Below are 24,726 nucleotides of genomic sequence, written 5' to 3' on the forward strand. Positions count from 1 at the left end.
CTGGACTCAATAATTGTACCAACATACATGTCAGGTACTCCAGAATTTACTATTAAGAATCTATAGCCCACACTGTGAATAGCATAACCAAGGAACATACAATCAACAGTATTTGGTCCAAGTTTCCGCTTTTTGGCTATAGGTACATTTACCTTGGCCAAACAGCCCCATGTTCGTAGGTATGAGAGATTTAATTTCTTCCTTTCCCATTCCTCGAATGGTATTACTTCCTTATGCTTCATTAGAATTTTATTCAGGACATGACACGCAGTCAAAACTGCCTCACCCCACCATTCCTTGGAAAGCCCCGCAGTGTCTAACATGGCATTCACCATCTCAGTTAGAGTACGGTTCTTTCTTTCGGCCACCCCATTTGATTGGGGTGAATAGGGAGGCGTCCTCTCATGAATAATTCCAAATTCTTCGCAAAAGGATGCAAACTCATTGAAAAAATACTCCCCACCTCTATCAGACCTCAACAGTTTGATTTTCCTTTCAAGTTGGTTTTCTACCTCAGCTTTATAGGTCTTAAAGAAATGCAATGCTTCATCCTTTGTTTTCAATAGATACACATAACAAAATCTAGTGCAATCATCTATCAGTGTCATGAAATATTTCTTTCCCCCTTTAGTCAACACGCCGTTCATTTCGCACAAATCGGAATGAACGAGTTCTAGAGGTGCCAAATTCCTCGCCTCAGATGTCTTGTGAGGCTTGCAAGGTTGTTTCGATTGAACACAAGTATGGCACTTAGAACCTTTGACCAAAGTGAATTTTGGAATTAAACTCATGTTAGCTAAGAGCGTCATACAACCGAAATTCACATGACAGAGTCGCGAATGCCACACATTAGACTCATCATTCTCGCTAATATGGTTCACAACATTATGATTATTACACATGTCATTCAAAGAAAAGCGGAACAAGCCTCCACTGTCATAACCTTTTCCAACAAAAGTTCCATATTTAGATATGACACATTTATTGGATTCAAACACAAGTCTAAAACCTTCTCTACACAATAGAGAGCCGCTAACAAGATTCTTCTTTATTGAAGGGACATGCTGCACGTTCTTCAGCTGCATGGTCTTTCCCGAAGTAAACTTCAGATCGACCGTACCAACACCATGAATAGCCGCAAGCGACCTGTTTCCCATCAACAAGGAGGAACCTCTCCCGACCTGATAAGAAGAAAACAGAGAAATGTCAGCACATGCATGAATATTAGCACCAGTATCCACCCACCAATCAGGTGAGTGAAAGACAGAGAGAACTGTAGGTAATATTTTACCGTACCCCGATGTTCCTCCGCCCTCGCTAATGACCATGTTGGCAGACTTCCTGTCTTTGCACTCAGGACAGTCCTTGGCCCAATGCCCAGACTTGCCACACACAAAGCAGTCTCCCTTTGCCTTTCCCTTGCATTTCTTCTTAAATTTGGTTGCAGCCTTGGATTTGACATCAAGCTTGATTTTCTTGTTGTTGTGGGATGCATGAGGGTTCTTCTTCTATACCATATTGGCACTAGAACCTCCCTCAACCTTTTTGCCCCGGTTGTCCTTTGCCCTCGCCTTCTCCTCAACACCCAAAGAGCCAATGAGATCAGAAACACTGAACTCTTGTCTCTTGTGCTTTAGAGAAGTGGCAAAGTCCGATCAAGAAGGTGGCAACTTGGCAATAATGCCACCCACCACAAACTTGTCTGGCAACTCACAGTTGTTGTTCTCAAGTTCCTTAGCCAGCATCTGAATCTCGTGAGCTTGTTCTACTACAGAACGGTCATCGACCATCTTGTAGTCATAGAACTGCTCCATGACATACAGCTCACTACCGGCGTCGGAAACTCCGAACTTGGCCTCAAGTGCATCCCACATGTCCTTCCCGGAAGGCATGTGCATGTACACGTCCACTATGTTGTCAGCGAGTACACTGATCAATGCTCCACGGAACAGGCAATCCGAAGCCTCGAACTTAGCCTCTTCCTCAGGAGAGAGAGGTGGTTCACTTCGTTTGCCCCGTGAAACAAAGAAGCATTGCATCGCTGTCAACCACAATAGTGCATGTGCTTTCCATCTCTTATAGTTAGAACCATCAAAAGCATGTGGTTTCAGTGCAGCAGCAAAGCCAACTACCGAAAATGACCTATCAGGTTTTTGGATTGTTGGAAATATGGTCATAAATCGGCATATTTTAATCCAAAATATTAAGACAATAATCATGGCATAACCAGTGTAGGGTAATCTAGTGACAACATAACCAGTAGCATACTAAAGGCATCATGAATAACATAGCAGTAACGCAGTAGCACGCTAAAGGCATCATGAATATCAGGAACAGGAACATAGCAGTAAAGCGCTAGCATGCTAAAGGCATCATGAATATCAGGAACAGGAACATAGCGGTAAAGCGCTAACAATAGGAACAGGAGAAGGATATACCCCGAGAATGGCCCTCCACTGGATTGTGAGGCAAAATTGCCTCCGTTGATGTTGTTGTTCGTGGCACCGGCTCTAGCTCCTAGCGCACCACCTCCGGCTCCAGCTCCAGGCACGCCATCTCCTCCAACAGCCACGCCGGCGGCTCCGGCTCCAGGCGCAGACATGGTGGACGAGGACGAGCAGTCGTGCGTGACATGGTGGACGAGGACGAGCAGTCGTGCGGGAAGCACTCCCCAAAAACCTGATCACCCGCCTACCCGGTGCAGATCTCAGGCGAAGGTGTGGTTCCGGAGGCCCTGCTCCTTCCAATCTCTCGTGCGCGCAAGCGATTAAAAGCGAGGAGGCGAGAACAGCACAGGCGCGAAGGAGGAGGAACTAACACCCGGGAAAGAAGCAAGCGGATCGCACTGATCGGGCTCGCGGCCTCCTTATCTATTAGGAGAGAGGCAGTCGTGGGAACGTGGGTTCGTGGTTGCAAAAGAGTAGCGACGTGACGTACGCCCGCCACGCCCTCGGCCCGGCCCGGCGCGCGCGCGGGTGGCTTTCCGACCCCCACCTCAACCAGTCAACAAGGAGCCTCCAATAACTCCCTATTTAGGTTGAGATATTCCTCGCTTAAATCCTGAGGTGGTATTATTATCCTTAACACTTATTATGGGCCTTTGAGATTTAATATGATAAATTGGGCCTAGCCCAATTATTCTAACATGTTCATGGTAATCTGTGCTGTTTCTTAGGAGATCTTTGGCCCATTTTAAGTCCTAACGTATCTAAAATAAGCTTCATAGCTAAAAATATTTACATTTTGGGACGGAGGGAGTATGTATCATTGTATCAATAAAAAATGACAGGCTGAGAGCTCCTGTGGGTTCCTGTTGCAGGACAAGTTTGTCGAGATGGGAAGACAGGCACTGGTTTGAATTCATTCTCTTCTTTCAACCATCATTCTGCTCATTTGCCAGTGGTTTGGACTACATATCATCTTGCAGCTATGCTATGCTTCCAAGCCAAGCTGTGTTAATAGGAGCACAATAGTTTGATGCACTTGTAGAAATCTGCTGTTACAATCATGCCCTCCCATTGTGAAGATTTATAACTGGTGATTGTTTCTTATTAGTAGTCTGAAATATGGCTCAACAATCTAAGGGGGCTATGATAGGTTATTCCGTAATCCATATACCTAAATTATCCATGCAATTTAGCTAACCGCCTAAATTATCCATGTAATTTCTTTTTCAGCAAAATTTGCCCTGGGACACCCAAAAATTTTGTAATTGGCTGTGAGACACTGTAAAATCGCGTCGTTGCTGATGGACACCACAAAATTTATGTAATTTGCTGTAGGACACCCGGGACAATATTTTATCATTTCTGATAAAAAGATGGGATAGAAATTTCAAAAAGGCAAAATTGCCCTCAGCCCTATCTAATCCCCACTGCCCTGGCCGCAACCACCTCTGTCGCCACCGCCGCCATCGAAGCCGCTGCCGTCGGGCTCATCAACCGTCATCGAAGTTACCGTCGTTTTTCCCTGTTGCCTCTGTTGCCGCCGCCGCCGCCGGGCTCGTTGACCATCGTCGAAGTCACCGCCGTCGCTCGCCGCTGCCACTGCCGTCGTTGAAGCCGCTTGCTGGGCTCGTCGACCATCGTCGAAGTCACCACCGTAGCCTCCACCGCCACCGCCACCGCCACCGCCACCGCCGCTGCCGCCGTCGAAGCCGTTGCCGGCAGGCTCACCGACCGCCATCGAAGCCGCCGCCGCCGAAGCGGCTGCCGGACATGCGGTACACGATGTGGCAGACGAAGGTGAAGTCCCGCTGGCCGAGCGGCGCGGATGGGCGCCCAGGCAACGTCTGCCGCGCGGAAGCGCCCGCCCACCACCTCGTCTCAGGCCGCTGCCACCTCCCCGGCGAGCCCAGCCGCTAGCCCGACGCCACCACCGCCACCGGAGAGATCAGCTGACATGAGGCCGATGCCACCGAAGGGGCACTTCTTCATCCCGCACCCGCACTTCCTTGTACCAGGCGGCTACGCCGACCACCACTAGGTCTCCAACACCGGCAATGGCAGCACCACTAACACCAACACCGCCAAAGGCGGCGGCAACGACGACTGGCGGAGGCACACGTGGCGAGGTGCATGCTGCCGTTGTCCGTGTTTATAATCACTGGTGGAGAAAGGGGCTTTACTCCCGGTTCGTAACCCCCCTATAGTCCCGGTTTTCAAACCGGGACTACCAATCCGGGACTAAAGATCACTATCTTTAGTCCCGGGTGAAAAAACCGGGAGTAAAAATCCATTTTTAGTCCCGGTTGGTGTTACCAACCGGGACTAAAGATAGAGCCTTTTTAGTCCCGGTTGGTAACACCAACCGGGACTAAAGATAGAGCTAGACTAGCTAGATCCGGTTGCTCCATTATTATTTTCTTTTCTTCATTATATTGATTTCACCCCATCCCCTTCCCAAAATCCCAAATAAATTATCCCCAAATCCTCAACTCCCCAAATCGATACATCACAGATACATCACAAATTTTACAAAATTCATCATAGATACATCACATTCACATCACACACAAATCAAATACACAGATCCGAATCACAAATTCTAAAAAGAAGAAGAAAAAAAAAGCCCGTTGCCACTGCCGCGCCGACCGCCAGCCGCTGGCCGCCGGAGCGCCGCCCGCCGCGAGGCCGTCTGGCCCTTCGCCGCACCGCCCGCCACCGCACCGCCCAACGCCGCGCCGCCCCCAAACACCGCGCCACCCGGGCCGCAGCACCGCTCGGCCACCGCGCTGCCCGCGAGGCCGCCTGGGCCGCTGCGCCGCCCGGCCACCGCGCTGCCCGCGAGGCAGCCCGGGCCGCCCCCCCCTCCCGCCCGCGAGGCCGCCCGGGCCTCCGCGCCGCCGGCCGCCAGGCCCTCCGCCCGCTGGCCGCCAGGCCCTCCGCCCGTCGGCGCTGGTAGAGGAGAAAGAGGACAAGGAGGAGAGAAGTTAAAAGGAGAGGAGGAAGAAGAGGAAGAGATATGGAGGAGGAAGAGATAAGGCCAGGGAGGAGATAGAATATATTAACTGCTCCTCCTCCTCCTCGATCTGGTCTCGTACTCTTCGCCGCCCATGTTGCGCATGCCGATCTTTTATTCCGGTTATCTTTAGTCCCGGTTGGTAACACTAACCGGGACTAAAGATAATAGAGATCTTTAGTCCCGGTTAGTGTTACCAACCGGGACTAAAGATAGATCTTTAGTCCCGGTTGGTAACACCAACCGGGACTAAAGATAAAAAAAAAACTCTATCCTTTTGAACCGGGACTAAAGATATCTTTAGTCCCGGTTTTTATTGCAACCGGGACTATTGTGTATTTTGGCCGACCGACCAAAGATGGTTTCTCCACCAGTGAATATTCAGCTCAGCAGCATATAGCAAAAATCAAGGTAGGGTTTAATCAAATCCGGAGGAGGGCTTAATTAATGGATTACTCCAACCTAGTTCGTTAAAACCGATCAATCGATATGGATCGATGGAAGTGCCGGAGGAGGAGGAGGACATGGCGGTGGCGGCTGAGTCGAGCGAGAATGAGTCGAGAATGCGGCAGGCGTCGGCGCACCGAGCAGAAGGGGAAGAAGAGAAGGGGCAAAACTGTTATTTTATATGGTTTCTCTCTCATCAATTCAGTGGATATTATATTTTAATGCGCCTAGTGTCCTGCAGCAAATTACCACACTTTTAGAGTGTCCTCGGGCAAATTCACATCTTTCAGGTGTCCCACAACTAATTACACAATTTTTAAGTGTCATGTAGCAAATTTTGCCTTTTTGGGGACTATTGTCATGATAATATTAGCATTGCATTGGCAATGTTGCCATGATTATATTGGAAAATGAATTATCTTTGCCTGTTCATCACAGGGAAGAAGCTTGGAGCAGGTGAAAACATTAGGAGTTCAGCGTGCTGTAGAATCCAATTTGGTTATGGTCTTTTGTTAAGTGACTTTCAGTCTTGTCGATCTTGCCGTGGCATTGTATACATACGACAGTCTTTAGTTAAGTGACTTTCGGTCTTAGTTGATCTTGCTGTGGCATTGTATACATATGACAGATTAAGTGTGTCCTTTTTTAGTTTGCTAGAACATATTTTTTGCACATTTGATTGTGTAACTTACGTGACAAAGTTGCTTACTTTTTATTATGTTCTGATCCCTGTATTGACATTAGCCATTTTGTACTAAACACGCAACTTGGTCAATTATGGATTGTCTGAAAGTTTAGGTGTTAGTCTTACAATAGAAAAGGCTAGATGCTCTCATGTCAGATCCCCGGGCTAAATTTCACCAGGAATCTGCAGGAATCGAACGAATTGAGGCTGAAAAGCTACCTACTGGGAATCCTACGGTGAATTGAAGGAAAATAACAGAAATTAAGGAAAATATTGAGGGCGCCGCAAGACAAGTAAATGTAGAAACTAGGGTTTATATTTCTCAGTGCCCATTACAATGGATCCGGCCGGCTTATAAGGAGTGCACCGCCGCAAGACACAGGGAGACAGCTCAGACGCTAACAGCAGCGAAGCACGATTAAGACAACATTTGGAGATAAACAGTGATTACTGAAATCAACGGGAGCCCTCCGATTTACATTAGCGAACCGGTATCGACCCCATCTGCACCGTTCATTCCCGCGCCTTCCACTGTATCGCATATGAGACACTGCAATTATTCAGACTTCAGAGATTCTTCAGATAAGTTGTAAGCCGATCCTGACATCTCAGGTTCATGGTTTTTTCTACAATTTTCTCTGTTCATGTTATATCATTGGCAACACCAAAAAGTTTAGTGGTTTTTCATTGACATCATCCGCTAAAGTTAATTATAGTTTTGTTACCGGTATATGTTTCTGTGCACGGCAGACCCTTTGATACTTATGTTTCGTTCTGCTCTAAATATTTTGATGATACCCTGTGTGCATATTAACGAGACGCCGCGCTTACCATCAGCTAATAACTCTTCTAACGGATGCGATTTTCTCACATTTTTTTATTTGTTTTCGGCTCCTCGGGAGGACTACACGTCTTCGTTAGTCGTTGATGGCGCCCCCTTTCTTTTTGGGGGTCTCTACTCTATACTACTACATGTATATACCATATATACATGCGTGTGTGTACATATATATATATAATTATATATATACACACTTTAATGTATAAAAAGATATACACATATACATAAAGTTTGTGCGTACGTATAAAAAATCTAAAATATACGTATATATAAACTTTGTATATGTGTATAAAAACTTTGTATACGTGTATACAAAATTAGTATACGTACGTATAAAACCTCAAAAATACACGTATACAAACTTTATATATGTGTATACAAACTTTGTTTATTCGTATACAAAATTGATATATATATATGTATAAAATCGAAAAATACACGTATACAAACTTTGCATACGCGTATACAAAGTTTGTATTTGTACATATACAAACTTAGCATACGTACGTGTTAAAACCGAAAAAATACGGAAAGAAAAAAATCAGAAAAAAAAACAAAAACGGAAGTTACGGAAAGAAAAAAATCAGAAAAATAAAACAAAAACGGAAGTCACGGAATAAAAAGGGAAAAAACCAAAAGAGAAGAGAAACGAAGAAAACAAAAAAAATGGAAAAACTGGGAGCCAGCCCGCCGTCCGCCGCTCCCTCTTCACACGCGACACGTGTCCAATCACGCGGGGAGGGGATCGCGCGACTGGTCGCGGAATAGCAATTTCGCGCCTCCTGCGGGCAGTTGCGACCGGCTGATTAAGGTGTGCCAGTTAATGTGCTTAATTAGTGTCGTTGGGGTTGGTTGCGTGCCGGTTGGGGTGATGGGGTGCCCGGGAATCTTGATTAGCAAATTCTGTTTGGGTGAATTAAATGTGGGAATCTTGATTAGCAAAAGTTGTTGCCGGGAATCTTGATTAGCAAATTGTGTTTGGTTGAATTAAATGTGGGAATCTTTATTAGCAAAAGTTGTTGCTGGGAATCTTGATTAGCAAGAATTGTCGCCTGTGTGTACTTACTGTTTTGTGTTTGGGTGAATTGAATGTATGCGAATCTTGATTAGCTTATCTTTATTCAAGTTTAATAGTAGAGCCAACTACTGGCTACAAATCATCTATAGCCAATTTAATAGCTAATTCATACAATAGTTGCTTACTATACTATTAATAACTGGTTCCACCTATCATACACACATTACGTCTTGGAGTCCGTGCTGCAGCTAGCTACAAATTTGTAGTCCGCTCTTCTCTCTCTTCATTTATCTTTTTAAAATATGTTTATAGCTGTCTTATAGACTGCTATTGTACCTGCTCTTAGCGCCGTTGCGGCCATTTTACTGTGTAGTCTGGTAATTGATTTTTACTACTCCCTCCTTCCCAAATTGATTATCATACAATGGAATTCAAAATTTCTCAAATTGATCATTATATAACTACATGGATACGGATTTCATCATAATATAATTAATACAGCATAGGAGAATGTGCGTATACTAAGGTGTAATTAGCATGGTGTTTTAATCGATGCATGTATTATGAGAGAATGTGTGCATGGTGTCTTGATTGATATGATTTAAATTATCCTTGATCGTGGTGCATAAATCTATATGATAATCAATTTGGGAAGGAAAGAAGGGAGTATTTTGATTACCTCGGAAATCATGATTAGCACTTCTTAGAGCAAGTTTAATAGTATAGCCAACTACTAGCTCCAATTCATTTATAGCCAATCTAATAGCTCATTCATACAATAGTTACATACTATACTATTAAGAGCAGTACAATAGCAGGCTAGCTATAAGCCAGCTATAAACATATTTTAAAGAGATAAAGAAAGAGAGAGAAGAGTAGCGGGCTACAGATCCGTAGCTAGCTGCAGCACGGACTCCAAGACATAATGTGTGTATGACAGGTAGGACCAGGTATTAATAGTATAGTAAACAACTATTGTATGAATTGGCTATTACATTAGCTATAGATGATTTGAAGTTAGTAGTTGGCTATACTATTAAACTTGCTCTAATACCTTATCCCACCTGTAATACACACACTGCGTCTCGGAGTCCGTGCTACAGCTGGCTACAAATCTGTAGTCCGCTGCTATTCTCTCTCCTCATTTATCTCCTTAAAATATGTTTGCAGCTGGCTTATAGCCTGCTATTGTGCCTGCTCTTACGGTGCTTTATTGAACAGTAGCCATGTCGACACGCATGTCCGGCTCTCCCTCTCCCTAAGGCATCGTTCGTTCTAGGGAGATAGGGGAGATTGAGTCTCATTTTCCGCACGCACGCTTTTCAAACTACTAAACGGTGTGTTTTTTTGCAAAAAAATTCTACAGGAAAGTTGCTTTAAAAAATCATATTAATCCATTTTTAAAATTTAAAAAAGTTAATACTCAATTAATCATGAGCTAATGGCTCACCTTGTTTTGCGTATCTTTCTAATCTACTCAATCCCCTTCTCCTCAAACACACGATTCGTGATGATATGTTGAAAAAAAATTCAAATATACTTATTTTTTTAATAATTTATGTTTATATATATATATGCGTGGAGAGGTTTTACGGAAAAATATACGCATCCGTGAAACGAAAACGAGGGATAGCGACCGCGCGGAACCATCATGGTCCCCCGTAGCTCTAGAAAGCGCGACGGTCCCACGTTTCCAAAACGCGGAACCGCAGTGGCCAGCGACTTCAGCACTGTGCAGCACAGTTTATACTTTATACACTGTTTTGATCTTGTGCAGCACTGTTCACACACTGTCCATGCCCGGTGCCGCGTCTTCATTGTGCGGAACTGACACGGGAACAGTGTCAAACAGTATTAAACACAGTGCCACACAGTAAAACAATGCTGGCGCCGCGCTGCGCGAGCGTACCGGTTCCGCGTTACCGGCATGCGGGACTGGCTCGGTTCCGCAGCCCCATTCCACGCGAACGCCTCGGCCGTCCACTCCGCGCTGCCACGCCGTACTTTTGTTGCGCTCCCGAAAGGTATATTTTCGTAAATTCATCATACAGTGTATATAAACGTAAATCTTTTTAAAAAATGGATATTTTCAAAATTTTTTCATGATCTGTTTGCTTGCACTGTTTTGCATGTCATACGTCTTCTTTTGCACGTTTCTTGCTTGGTATTCGCTTAGTTGTTTTCTCCTCTATAATGGGCTAGGGCACCAGTGCTTCGTTAATATACCTTTGTGCTTTTCCTGCTTGCTTGGTTTCTCTCCTTGTTTGCTAACTATTGTTGTGTAAACTTCTCTTCCTTATGTTATCTTGGTTTTTCTTGTGCTTTTTCTTGATTTGTGTTGGTCTGATGCCGCCATCCATGTTTTAATTATTTTTATTGATCAAATGTGAGGACGGCTAATAGACGGGTGACCGCCCTAGGCGATCACCCCTTACACTTCTCTCTTCATTGTCCTTCTCTTTCTACTACACCATAAATTTTTAAAAAATAAAAAATACAAAGTTGAAAAAAAATATGTATAGAAAATACTATATATATAAAAAATTAAATTCAAATTCAAATTTAAAGCGGATATGTAAACTTTTGACTTATAAACTTTGGGTCTATAAACTAATATTTGAATTCAAATTCAAATTTGAATCGGGTATGTAAACTTTTGACTTATAAACTTTGGGTCTATAAACTTTAGGTGTATAAACTTTAGATGTATAGAAATACTATATATAAAAAATATTTGAATTCAAATTCAATTTTGAATCAGATATCTAAACTTTTGATTTATAAACTTTGAGTTTTCTAAACTTTAGATGTGTAAAGTTAAGGTGTACAAATTTTAGTTGTATAAATTTATTAAAATAGAAAAGTAATGCGGTGGCAAAAAAGAAAACCACGTGAAGAAGAGGGGGCGCGCTAGGGGTGATCGATCACCCCTTAGCAATCTCGCTCAAATGTTCGTTTCCTTTGTCCACTCTATGTTGCCAGATATTCTTCTTAATAAGCGTATGTTCGTTGGAAACGAACATGCTCAAATTGACACGGGCTTTGTAATGTGATTTTTCCAATCATTGCTACGAGGCACAATCAAATAAATCATACACTTATTCACCGTTTATAGAATAATTAACTGATCTTGATAGCTTATTCACCGTTTATAGAATAATTAACTGATCTTGATAATTTATCTTGCATATACCTACGTGCGCGGCGTGAAGTCGCGCCGGTTCTTATAGTATATCCAAAATCTAACCAGTAGTCAATCATTCGAGACTAAGAGCCCACCGGAACTAAAGGTGCCTCTTTAATCCCGATTGGTATTACCAACCGAAACTAAAAGGTCCCGACGCATGTGACCCCGCACCTGCACGAGGACCTTTTACTCCCGGTCAGTGGCGAACGAAAATTACCGGGGGTCCTTTACATGTCATAACACATATAATGCTATAATTTTTAACTAATGATATAGTTAATATAGGCTAAAACAACTAAAGATTGGAATTCTACCCGGTGTCCGGTGATCCGGGGTAGTATAGCGTAGGAACGCCTCTCTCCCGGTTGGTAATACCAACTTGGACTACAGATTTTTTTTTTCAACTTTTCCATATAAATTATAATTGTTGCTTCATATATTAATCCGAGTTGTTGCTTCGTATTTGTACAAGTATTCGCTCGTATTTTATGCATGTCATCGCATTAATTATAATAAGTACTATATTTACAATTTTTTTAGTAATTTACACACATCAAACTAGCTAGTATTTGTAAAATTAATGTATATACAATACATTATCCTCCAAATTCCTAGGATCCTCTCGACGTGGAGCTGCTCAGTTGATCAAGTGGATGTCCATCGTAATAAAATTTTCTATTGGGATTTTATCATCTCGTCCATCAGAAATAGGAATCAGAAATCCTATAAGACCTTAACTGCCAACAGTCTATCCTCCTCAATGAGTTGATACTTAATCCGAATCATCTGTAATATGTAAATATGTTAATATTATATTACACCCAACATTTAAATATATAAGGAGCTAAAAAATGATGAATTATTAATATGTTTATTATACGTAGATTATAATCATCCTCGGGGTTTGCAGTTGTGAAATGGTGTATGTGCTCACAGACGTAGTATCAACATAAATTATTCTCTGGTTCTTGTCTCAAACACTATGGTGAAGAACACTACTGCAAAAACCATTTTTCGTGGCGGCCATTTTGGGTTTTCGCTGGCGAAATTTAGAGCCGCCACAAAACAATGACCAGTGAAGATCAAGATCTTCGCTGGCGGTTATCGACCGCTAGCAAAGAAATATTTTTGTTGGCGGCCGCCGTAAGCCAGCTGCCAGAGTGGACTCAGAGTGGACGTCTTAAGCCAGACGCCAGTAAAAATTCATTTTTGCAGGTGGCTATCTTAATCTAGACGCCAGCAAAAATGGAACTTTGCTGGCGGCACCATTTTTGTTGCCGGCACCTTTAGGTCAACCGCAAGTAAAAAAGGTATTTTAAAAAAAAAAACAATTTGTTACAGGTGCAAATATCAATTCAAATCCCACCTCAATTCAAACCCCACGTCACATCCAAATCTCATATCATATCCAAATTTAAATTCACATCCAAAAATCAATCGATTTTACACTTCGTTTTCAACATCCAAACATTGAAGAGCAAACATCCAAACATCAAACATCGCTGTTACAAATTTAAATTCACATCCAAACATTCATTTTACACTGCTGTCGTCGCCGTCGGCTCTCCGCCGCTGTCGCTGTCGAACCTCCTTTGCTGGGACTCCTTTGTTTTGCTTGGGGTTGGGGTTGGGGTTGGAGTGGACTCTCCTCCTCGTCGGAGGGCGTCGGCCGGCGATGGCCGACCTCCCGCAGCCGCCATGCCTCATCTCGCTCCACATGGCCTCCTGAGACCACGACGACGACCCACCCCCCAACCACACCTGCCTCCGGATCCGCGGCCGCTAGGCGCACCTCGAGCTCATCATGCGCATGGCCGCCGACCGACACGCCGAGCTCCACCGCCTCTCCCACCACCGTGCCGTCAGCCCGCACCCTCCCCGCGGCCCGGCGGCGGCGGATCAGCGCCCGAGCTCCGCCACCCACGCCCGAGCTCGCCGCGGCCCGTGCCCGCACCAGCCCTCCCTGTCGCCCGTGCCAGAGCACGCCGCCACCCGCGCCTGTGGATCTGGATGGAGGGAGAGAGGGAGTGGAGGGAGGAGGAGATAAGATAAGGATGGGTAGGTGGAGTTGAGGATGGAGGAGATAAAGATAAGGATGGGTAGGTGGATTTTAAATGTGACTTTTCAAGGGTCGTTGCGATGCGGTCTTCGCCAGATTTTTGTTGGTGGTAGGATAAAAGGTCTGCCATAAAAATAGGGTTATTTTTGCAAGCGGACTTCTTAAGGCGACTGCTAGCGAAGACCTGTTTACGCTGGCGGCCCGTGACCCCCCCCCCCCAATTTTCTTCGCTAGCGGTTTTCTCTCATTGCCGCCATGAAAATTTGTTTCCAAACGCCATGAAAAACCGTTTTTCTAGTAGTGGAAAATGTTTATAAAATATTCATGTGATATAATATACAAAATGTGCAAGCTCAAGCTGTTTTTTGAAATATGTACCTGAAAATCTATTGTAATTATAAGACTTTCTTTGAAATCACCATGATGATTCTTAAAGAAAATTTTTCTATGATCTGCGAATTAAAATAATGAATGATACAGTGTTAGTTGAAATTTTAGGACAATCAAACTTTTGAATAGAGATAAAGTCTCATAAGTATTTTTTTTATCTCAAACGTGCTCTTTATTAACTCATTTGCTCGGTACGATCACGAGATACCAGCACATTTACAAATTCTGGGAGGGGTCCGCCCAAACAGATAGCTGACCCGGGTCCCAACCCACACTAAGACGGACAATGTCATGAGCACACCTATTACATGAACTCTATTTGGAGCAGAGCTCTGATTTGCTTGAAAATCACACCGCCCGGAGAACAATCAAAGTCACATGATGTCAAGGCACCCACCAGTGCAGAACAATCAGTCTCAATAGCAAAGTGAGAGATGCCATGGAGTGAAGTGATCCGAAGAGCACTCAGACAAGCTTCAGCCTCAGCATTCATAGCATCATGAACTGACCCGATTCTTCCTGCACCCGCCAGCACTCCACTTCCTTCATGGTCCCGAATCACGAAACCCCAAGCACTTGTTTTATCAGTTTCAAAAAAGGCACCATCAACGCTTCAGCTCACCCAAAGGAGGAGGTTCCCAGGACTTTTGCACTCGGGGGATCTCCGGTTTGTTTCATCAGGGAAATTTCTGCAACCATCCTTTATACTCTGAAAATTACTTCCTCCGGCGCTCTTCTTTCCTCCTCAGCATTCACCTTATTTCAAGCATCCCACCAGTTCCAGAGTAAGAACACTTTAGTCTGTCTGGTTTTCTCCCCCACTTTCAGGATGTGTTTGCAAACTTCCGAAGCTGACACACACTGAAGAAGTTCTAGCCGGGTGTCCTCCAAATCTAGCATTCTCCAACAATGCTTCACAAAATTGCATTTCAGAAAACAATGACCTTCATCCTCATCCATCCAAAGACAGACAGGACATCTAGTATCCACCTCCAAACCCCTTCTGTCGATATTCAGTCTCAAAGGCAGGCTGTTATGAGCTAGGCGCCAGAGGAAATGTTTCACCTTTGGTGGGTAATGCAGGCTCCAAATTCTTCCCCATTCTAATTTAGCTACCCCAGAGCTGACAGATGAAGATTCTCCCACCTGTCTTAATGAAAGGCGTTCACGCTGATCTTCTAGGGTGTGGTATGCAGACTTAACCGAGAATCGACCTCTAGGATCAAAATGCCAAGCCGCGGTGTCCTCAAATCCAAGTCGCACTGGAATAGCAAGAATGTTGCGCACATCTTCTTCCCAGAAAATATCCTCAACAAACTTTCTATCCCAACCTCCTGTTGACGGATCGATCAAGTCTGCCACCTTGTTGAGCACCACTCTGTTAGCAATGAAATTTGGTAAGTCCTAAAGTCATCATCGGCTGAAATTAGTATTGGCTTCGGAGTTCTCGAATCAGCCGATTGGAGTCATCAAATCGCCAGCAACCATGTTTCCGATGGAGTCAGATCAACTAAAAGGAATTTATCTAGAAGAGTCTGAGTCCAAAGAGGATGCGGCATGGTAAGTTATCTATTAATTAGGCATAGTTTAGTTTCCTTTTATCTTTAAGAAAGTGTGTTTAGTGTCCGATTAGGACTTTATGTTTTCTTTTTATCTTTAGAAAAGTTTCTTTCTTGTCTTACAAGGACTAGTATTTACCCATGGGTATAAATATGTACACCTAGGGTCATTGTAATCAATCTCATCGATCAATACAACTACTCTCGGCGCATCGCCACCCTCTTTACCGAGGTTTTTACTTATCTACCAGCGGAATTTGGGCACCTGACGTGGGGCTGCATCGGTTCAGTTCGATCTCCGACGAAGGGGTAAGTCCTATGTTCCGTCGGGTCCTAGTGAATCTGTCATCTACGTCGGCATCGTTCAAGGCTGCATCAGTACATTCGACCTCTTGGATTGCTCTGGTTTGGATGATATATTTGCCTACTTATTTATGATATGCCTCTGTTAATCTAATCTTAGCATATCAATTTAGCTCTATCGGCTGCTTCTCGATTTAGGGTTTATCCCGGTATCGGCTAAATCGTGTTGCTAGATTAGATTAGCTTAGGCATCTACCACCCTGAAAATCAGTCAAGGGCTTGATTGTCTAGATATTGTGTTTCTTTTCATACTTAGTGCTGCATCAGTTAAGTTTGATCTACTAAGTCGTGCTTAGAACCATAATCTCTAGCCTGCTTGTTGACTGCCAATAAGGGTTTCATCGGGGTTTCAGCCGATGGATTATGTGGACGTTGCATCGGCTTATAAGGATTATACATATAAGTTGGATATAGCCGATGACAACAAATGTTTCACTGTTTAATATAATCTTATGGACTTTATGACATCGGATCTCCAGCCGATGTATGCTTTAACCTTCGGATTAATGCTTATTCTATCATATCACATTGTTAGCCGATTAGTTTATATTGGATATTATTGTTATTTTATTACATCATCATCAGCCGATTGCCTTTATATCATCATCTACATTGGACATATAGCCGATTGCTTAAACCCTATCGCTGTCGGCTGGTATCGGTATCGGCTATTATCGGCTATCGGCTGGAGTTACTCCATTGGCTTGTCAGCCGATTGGCTCATTGATCTACCGTTTACATATCTTGTCAGTTGCAGGATCAAATTGACTGGCACGCCCGCATCTCATCAACCTTTGGACCTTCACAGGAGCTAAGCAGATCTCCTAGACCGGTGTGTTCGATTTTTTTCGTCAACACACTCCCATCCTCAGAGTGACCGGTCTCAGCTGGGATCCATGGATCCTTCCAAATGTCAATCCGAGAACCATCACCCACTTGCCAAATCAAACCTGAACTAAGTGCCTTGACGCCTCGAACGATGCTTCTCCATGAATAGGAAATTCCCGGCCCTTCCTCCACCTCCTCAGATTCCCATTAGCAAAGTACTTTGCATGCAACACCCTCGCACATAGTGAGTCCGGGAATGACAACAGGCGCCAGGCCTGTTGGGCATGTATAGCTAAGTAAACAGGTGAACATCTCTATACCCCAACCCTCCTTGTGGGTATCGGGGTCCCGTCACAGGAGTCGCTCCCTGTGGGATCGGCTTGGGCGTCGGTCCTCAAGCTGCAGCAGAGAACCAGAGAGAGTTGACGGCCGGCGTCAGGGCAATGAAGACAGGGGGCGTCCACGCAACCGGGAACGCTCGGGTCCTCGAAGCAGAAGCGGTCGGTCCAGAGAGCCAAGTGAGGTTAGACCACCCTTTCCCTCTTCTTCTGCCCCTCAATTTGGAGTTGGCACAGATCTTCGTTCTTCTTCCTCTCCCTCTCAGTCTGCTTCCCCCTGCAAGCATCCAAGCTCCCGCCGCCATCCGAGCCCGAATGGGGGCGAAGCTGCAACTCCCTCTGCCAGCCTAGTTGTCCAAGATCAAGCTATTCTTCAGGCTGACTCATGCTTCTGTTCGCAGGGGCAGGGAGATGTCCTCTCCGTTTTGGAGAGTCATCTTGACCCAATGTTGCATGAGGCGTCCGTGCAGCATTCCATCTACTCACCAGACAATGCTTCTCCCCGAGCGGCTTCTCCTGTTTTTGTACTTTCTTCTTTTGCAGAACAGGGGACTCCGCATTCCAATGGGGTGGCGACGGATGTGCAGACTCAAGCAGGGCCGATGGCGAGGCAGGGCAACAGGGTGGAAGAGTTCTTCTCTGCTCTCTCGACTCCTCTTCAGCAGCCGCTGCTACCTGCTCCCGACGTCAATGTTTGTCGTCCAAGCCGTGCTAAGGTGACAATTCCTGCCATCTCCTCGGCGCAATGCCACAGTGAGCGCCTCCTTTGCAAGAAGCGGGCGGGAGCAAAACCTGAAACTCTTGCTCAAGAAATCCTGTCAAATAAGTTTGGCATTTTGGATGATCATGCTTCCTTTGATGATAACATCAAAAAGATTTATTTGCAGCGCTACAAGAAGCCTCTCTCTCCATCCTCCTTGAAGACAATCGCTGAGCTCGTGGAGAAGGGGGATGCAAGACCATCCGTCTGAAGGCTGCAAAGAAGAAGGCGGCGGTCACGCCCCTGTGAGCAGAACGCCCCAGGATGAAGATGGGCTGCACAACAACCATGAAGAGCCTTTTGTGCTTGACCTACTTCTGCCTGTTGCTTGCTGTGTTAAAGCAGAGTTGTAGCATCATCTTTTGCCTGTGTTTCTTCCAGTGTGGCTGGTTGTGTTTCGGCAAAAGCTTTGTTCCTTTCCCCATCAACCAAAGATGTAGTTGCAGCAGCTCATGTTTCAATGTCACAAGACAATGTCTACCTGTTTAATTGGAATGTTAGGGGCCTGAATTCAAAGGCGAAGCAAGACGCCGTGAAAATTATTTTGCAACAATATGGTGCTACTATTGTTTGTCTCCAAGAAACTAAGATTGCCTCTTTAAATGATCGTGTTGTTCTCAACAGTTTGGGCCAAAATTTTATGCGGCAATATGTGGCCCTTCCGGCGGATGGCACCAAGGGTGGTCTGTTGTTAGCTTGCAATGAGAATTTCTTTTCTCTTTCTGATGTTGTCCTTGGACAATACTCTTTGTCTGCAACTGTGACCATGCGAGAAGAGGGGCTACAGTGGTCAATCACAGTTGTGTATGGGCCTCAACTAGAAGCTGATAAAGTGGTTTTTCTCTCGGAGATAGAGAGCCTGCAGCCCTCCATGAAATCTGAATGGCTGATCATCGGAGATTTTAATCTCATCTATAGAGCATCTGACAAAAACAGTGATCGTCTAAATAGACGAATGATGCAGCGCTTTCGGGGTCTGCTAGACAAAATTCAGGTTAAGGAGCTTCAACTCCCTGTTCGTCGTTTTACTTGGGCAGGGGAAGGCGCAAACCCTACTCAAACCAAGATCGACCGCTCTTTTGTCACGACTGACTGGGATTTGATGTTTGAGAGTTCCAATTTGTATCTTTTGTCTTCAGCATGTTCAGATCATGCGCCTCTCTTTCTGGTAGGAAATGAGCAAAGATCGAAATTCCCAAGCTTCAGATTTGAATCTTTTTGGCTCAAAATTCCTGGGTTCTTGGAAGCGGTGCAAGACTCATGGCAACGGCCGATCCTTGCCACTAATTGCCTAGCTATTTTCCGCATCAAACTACGATGTCTCGCTCGAGATTTAAAGAGATGGAGTCGGAGTCAAGTGGGTGATATTAAGTTACAACTTGCGGTTGCATCTAAAGTGGTCTTTCAGCTGGACATAGCTCAGGAAACTAGGACTTTGTCAGATGATGAGCGCCTCCTGGTGTCTAACCTCAAAAATAGGATTCTGGCTTTATCAGTTCTAAACAAAATCCAGATCAGACAACGCTCTAGGCAAACCTGGCTCAAAGAGGGAGATGTTAATTCAAATTTTTTTCACATCAAGGCCAATTCCAGAAGAAGAAAAAACTATATTCAATCCCTGCACACGCCATCTGGGATTGCAATTTCAGCACAAGACAAAGAAGAGGAACTGCTGCGTTTCTTCAAGGAAAGAATCGGATCTCGTTTTCAAAGAACGTCAGGGATTAACTGGAATATGATGGATTTGCCCTCCCTTGACCTTGGCGATTTAGAAGAAGACATCACAGAAGAAGAACTGAAGAAAACTGTTTTCTCAATGCCACCCGAGAAGGCTCCGGGGCCGGATGGGTTCATTGGTGCATTCTTCAAATCAGCGTGGGAGATCATTAACGAAGATCTGTTATCGACAGTAAGATCGTTTTTTGATCTTAACACTTTGCAGATAAAGGATCTAAACTCAGCCTTCATTTGTCTTCTTCCCAAAAAAGAAGATGCTTTGGGAGCTGAACATTATCGACCGATAAGCCTAATCCATAGTTTCTCTAAGATAATTTCCAAAATTTTGGCAAACAGGCTAGCGCCAAGACTGTGCGAGCTTGTCTCCACCAACCAGAGTGCCTTCGTTCGGAAAAGGGCTATCCACGATAATTTCGTCTTCGTCAAAAACATGGTACAATATTTACATAGAACGAAGAAAACGAGTCTGTTTATCAAAATTGATATTGCCAAAGCTTTTGACACGGTTTGTTGGCCCTACCTTCTTGAAGTTCTTCGTCAGTTTGGATTTGGAATCCGTTGGCTTAACTGGATTTCCAATTTACTTGCAACCTCTTCCTCCCAAATGCTTCTCAATGGATCTTCGGGGCAATCAATAAACCATGTCCGAGGCCTTAGACAAGGGGATCCGCTCTCGCCGATGTTGTTTATCCTAGCAATGGAACCTTTTCACCGAATTATTAAGGCGGTTGAAAATGCATCACTTCTCTTTCCGATGGGTGGGAGTTTTGACAGATTCAGGTGCTCCTTGTATGTAGACGACGTGGCAGTTTTTGTGAAGCCTCAGGCTTCAGACTTATCGGTGCTTATGAGGCTCCTAACTTTCTTTGCGCAAACCTCTGGCCTTCACACAAACATCAGTAAGACAGAGATCTACCCGATCAGATGTGAAAACATCAACCTCGTATCTCTTCTTGCAAATTTCCCTGGAATGGTAAAGCAATTCCCTTGTCGCTACCTTGGCCTGCCTCTCCATATCCGAAAGCTAAGGAAAATTGACTTCCTGCCGCTAATCGAAAAAATTGGCTCGCGAATTCCCGGCTGGAAAGGGAGGTTCTTTACTTCGGCCGGAACAAAAACTCAGGTCCAATCGATCCTAAGCTCTATGCCAATTCATCACTTCACCGCATTGCAAGTGCCCAAATGGGTGATAAAAAGAATTGATCGCTTTAGGAGATCTTTTCTTTGTAAAGGAGAAGACCCTGACAAAACCAATCCAGGCAGCAGTTTAGTCAATTGGCAGACGGTGTGTAAGCCAAAAATTTTGGGTGGATTGGGCATTTTGGATTTAGAGAGGTTTTCGCGAGCCCTTCGTCTTCGTTGGCTTTGGCTTGGTTGGAAGGATGAAAACAAACCATGGGCTGGCATGAGCGTTCCCTGTGATGATACAGATAAAAGGTTGTTTCAGGCAGCAACGACAATTGAGCTAGGTAATGGCACAAAAACAAGCTTTTGGCATGACAATTGGCTACGAAACAACTGCCCAAAAGACATTGCACCACTGTGTTTCAAGTTGGCAAAAAGAAAGCAAAAAAGCGTCCAACAAGAGCTCCATAACAATAACTGGTTGATCTCTTTCAGGCAAATAACATCAGTAGAAGAAATCCACGAACTTGTTCACCTTGGGAGCATGCTTCAGGGAGTCCTGCTTATCCCGCGTCCTGATGACATCTCTTGGAACTGGAATGAATCCAAAGTTTACACAAGTAAGAGTGCTTATCTTTTCCAATATCAAGGAACTTTTGTTTCCTTAGATTTCTCTTCGCTCTGGAAGGCGCCGGCTGAGCCGAAACTTCAATTTTTTGGCTGGCTAGTCCTCCACCAGAAAACTCTTACAGCTCAAAACTTGTTGAGAAGACACTGGCCATGCAATTGGATTTGTAGTTTATGCACAAGCGCCTTTGAAGACACTAATCATTTGTTTAGTGAATGCTCCTTCTTCAAGGAAGTTTGGTCTCTAGTTACTTCCTGGCAACATTTACCTACAAACAATGTTGGCCTCTCTATCGGAACCTCTGATTGGTGGGCCCAAATTGATTGTGTGCGATCGAAGGAGCAAAAGAAGGCGATGAGAGGAGCTCTGCTTACCACTTGGTGGAATGTTTGGTTAGAAAGAAACAGGAGAATTTTCAACAACATTTCAACCTCAGAGAGAGCAGTGGCATATATAGTAAAACAAGATCTTGATCTCCGTCGCACGGCTTTTAGGCCTCCATAGTTTTCTTTTGTTTCGTGTCGTGTCGTGTTTTGTTGTTCTGTTTTCTTTTTATTTTCGGGACTGAACTTGTTTTGTTCTGTTTTTCCTTCTAATTAAATTCCGGCAGATCTCCTGCCGTCGTTCTCCTAAAAAAAAACCCTCCTTTCTCCTTTCTGCTGCATAGATGCTCCCAAGCAATCCAATGCATTTTATTCTCCCGTTCCTGTTGGGCCCAAAAGAAACGACAGATGAGTGAAGTAATTTCGTCGCATAGCCCTTTGGTTAGGTTAAAACATGACATAGCAAAAGCCGGGATTGCCTGCGCTACAGCTTTAATAAGAACATCCTTTCCCGCCCGTGACAGAAGTTTCTCCTTCCAACCCTGAATTTTCTTCCAAACCCTCTCCTTCAGGTAGCTGGAAGTCTTTGCTTTTGATCTGCCCATATACACCGGTAAGCCGAGATATTTTTCATTCCAAGCCCCCACTCCTATATCCAACGCACCCATGAAAATCTGTTTATTAACCTCCTTTATATTTCTGCTGAACATAATCGACGATTTCTCCTTGTTTATTGTTTCCCCCGAGCATCTTTCGTACAATGATAAAACATTCTGCAGACAAGCCGCACTCCCTTCATCAGTTTTTAGGAGCAGCAAAGAATCGTCCGCAAACAACAGGTGATTGATACTCGGTGCATTCTGGCAAACTTTAATTACCGAAAGATCTCCTCTTTCTTCTGCTGCGTTCAGAAGAGTTGAAAAACCCTCAGCACATATGAAGAAGAGATACGGTGAAATGGGATCTCCCTGACGTAAACCTCCTGTCGGATTGATCTGTTCAGTGAACTCCCCATTCACCTTTATACGGTAGGTCACCGATGTGACACACTTCATCACAATAAATACCCAATTCCTGTCAAAACCCAGCTTCAACATCATCTTTTCCAAAAATCCCCACTCCACCCTATCATAGGCTTTACTCATACCCTGCTTTACTGCGGCAAAACCAACAGATCCCCTTCTTTTTGTTTTCAGGAAGTGTGTTAACTCATAGGCCAGCAAAATATTGTCCGTTATCATCCGCTGTGGTACAAAAGCAATTTGGATTGGGGAGATAATTTCTGAGAGCAGGGGTTTCAGACGATTAGCTAGAACCTTTGAAGCGATTTTATAAACAACATTGCACAAACTGATTGGCCTGAGATCTTTTATGCGTTCTGGATTGGGAACCTTTGGTATCAGCACAACCACAGTATCATTCCAGCTATCCGGCATTTCCCCACCACCTAAGAAATCTTTAACTTCATGCACAATATCATCCCCCACACATTCCCAAAATTGTTTATAGAAGAGGGCAGGCATACCGTCTGAACCAGGAGGAGCTTTCAGGTCCCCAATACTGTCCAGAGCTTTCTTTATTTCCTCCGTCGTCACCCCTTTCATCAGTTCATCATTCATAGTAGACGTTACTCTCTTTGGCACATTCTGGAGAAGCTCATCTAAGTTCAACGGCACCCCGGCAGTAAACAGTTGTTTATAGAACTCCGAGATCAGAGACAGAGAACCCGCCTCATCTGTGATCACCTCCCCATCATCCCTCCTTAACTTCTTAATTTTATTTCTTTTCTTTCTCTCAGAAGCACATTCATGAAAAAATTTTGTATTTCTATCACCCTTTTCCAACCAATGTTGGTTGGCTCTCTGCCGCCAATATAATTCCCTCTGTTCCTCCAATTTATCCAGCCTGTATTTCAACACCGCTTCCCGCGAAGCCGTACTGCTACTGATTGGAGAACGTCTGTGGGCTTCTAGAGCCTGTTTAGCCTTCTTGATGCGTTTCTCTAGGTCCCCCAGGAAATTTTTGCTCCAATCCCACAAATTAGCAGCCACTTCCCTGATAGCGTCCATAACCTTGCCCCCTCTAGGGCCCACTGACAACTTCCATGCATTCTCAACTATGGGAGCGCAGTGTTCCTCCCTCGCCCATCCTGCCTCAAACCGGAACCCAGGTTTTGATCTGCCGCCATTCCATATAACTTCATTAGATGTTGTCACAATGACTGGGTGATGGTCAGAGTGCCTTGGATCACCCTTCCTAACTCGGAAACTAGGAAAACGACAACACCAATCAGAATCGGCCACCGCCCTATCCAGCCGTTCCCGAATGTAACCATCCCGAACACACCAATTATTCCTCCAGGTGAAAGGATCACCCGTGAATCCCAGGTTCGACAAGCTACAGCAATCCAGCGTCTGACGGAAACGATCCATGCAACTCTGGGCCTTAGCGTGACCTCTTTCCTTCTCCCAACTGAAAAGGACTTCATTGAAATCACCCACACACAACCACAGCTCCCCTTTCGTTGCATTTAGCGTCCGGAGAGCTTTCCACGTGAGATCCTTTTTGTCTGACCTCGGTTCACCATACACCCCCGTAAACCTCCACCAGAAACCATCATCTTCCATCACATCCACATCCATGAACAGTCGAGACACTGTTCGTAGCCGCAAATTTATTTCCTTTTTCCAAAAGACTGCCAAACCACCACTCTTCCCCTGGCAATCCTTCACCACCAGATTCGGCATTCCCAATTTCCACCGAAAACATTGGAGTTTATTCGTATCCATCTTTGTGTTAGACAAAAATAGAATATCGGGGTCATCCTCCTTCTGAAGATTCAGAAGGCCACGAACCGTCGGGCCGTTCCCCAACCCCCGGCAGTTCCACGCTATGATCTTCATTGGGTATTTGTTAATGCAAAAACACGAGGCCTGGGAGATCTGCTTAACTCCTGTGCAGGTCCAAAGCTTGTCTTG

At 44.7% G+C, this 24,726-nt stretch overlaps 1 protein-coding gene and 1 pseudogene across 1 annotated transcript; one reads left to right on the top strand and one right to left on the bottom strand.

The window, feature by feature from the left end:
- Nucleotides 1–4,272: 4,272 nt before the first annotated feature.
- Nucleotides 4,273–18,315, top strand: LOC136353973 (uncharacterized; annotated as a pseudogene).
- Nucleotides 18,316–21,302: 2,987 nt separating this feature from the next.
- LOC136353974 (uncharacterized) lies at nucleotides 21,303–24,495 on the bottom strand. Its single transcript, XM_066305422.1, has 2 exons — nucleotides 23,274–24,495; nucleotides 21,303–21,391 (listed from the first exon to the last, which is right to left on the bottom strand). Exons 1-2 carry the CDS (start codon nucleotides 24,493–24,495, stop codon nucleotides 21,303–21,305), a joined length of 1,311 nt encoding a protein of 436 aa, XP_066161519.1.
- Nucleotides 24,496–24,726: the final 231 nt, after the last annotated feature.

This window comes from Oryza sativa, chromosome 11 (genome assembly GCF_034140825.1).
Source record: "Oryza sativa Japonica Group chromosome 11, ASM3414082v1".
Classification (NCBI taxonomy): domain Eukaryota; kingdom Viridiplantae; phylum Streptophyta; class Magnoliopsida; order Poales; family Poaceae; genus Oryza; species Oryza sativa.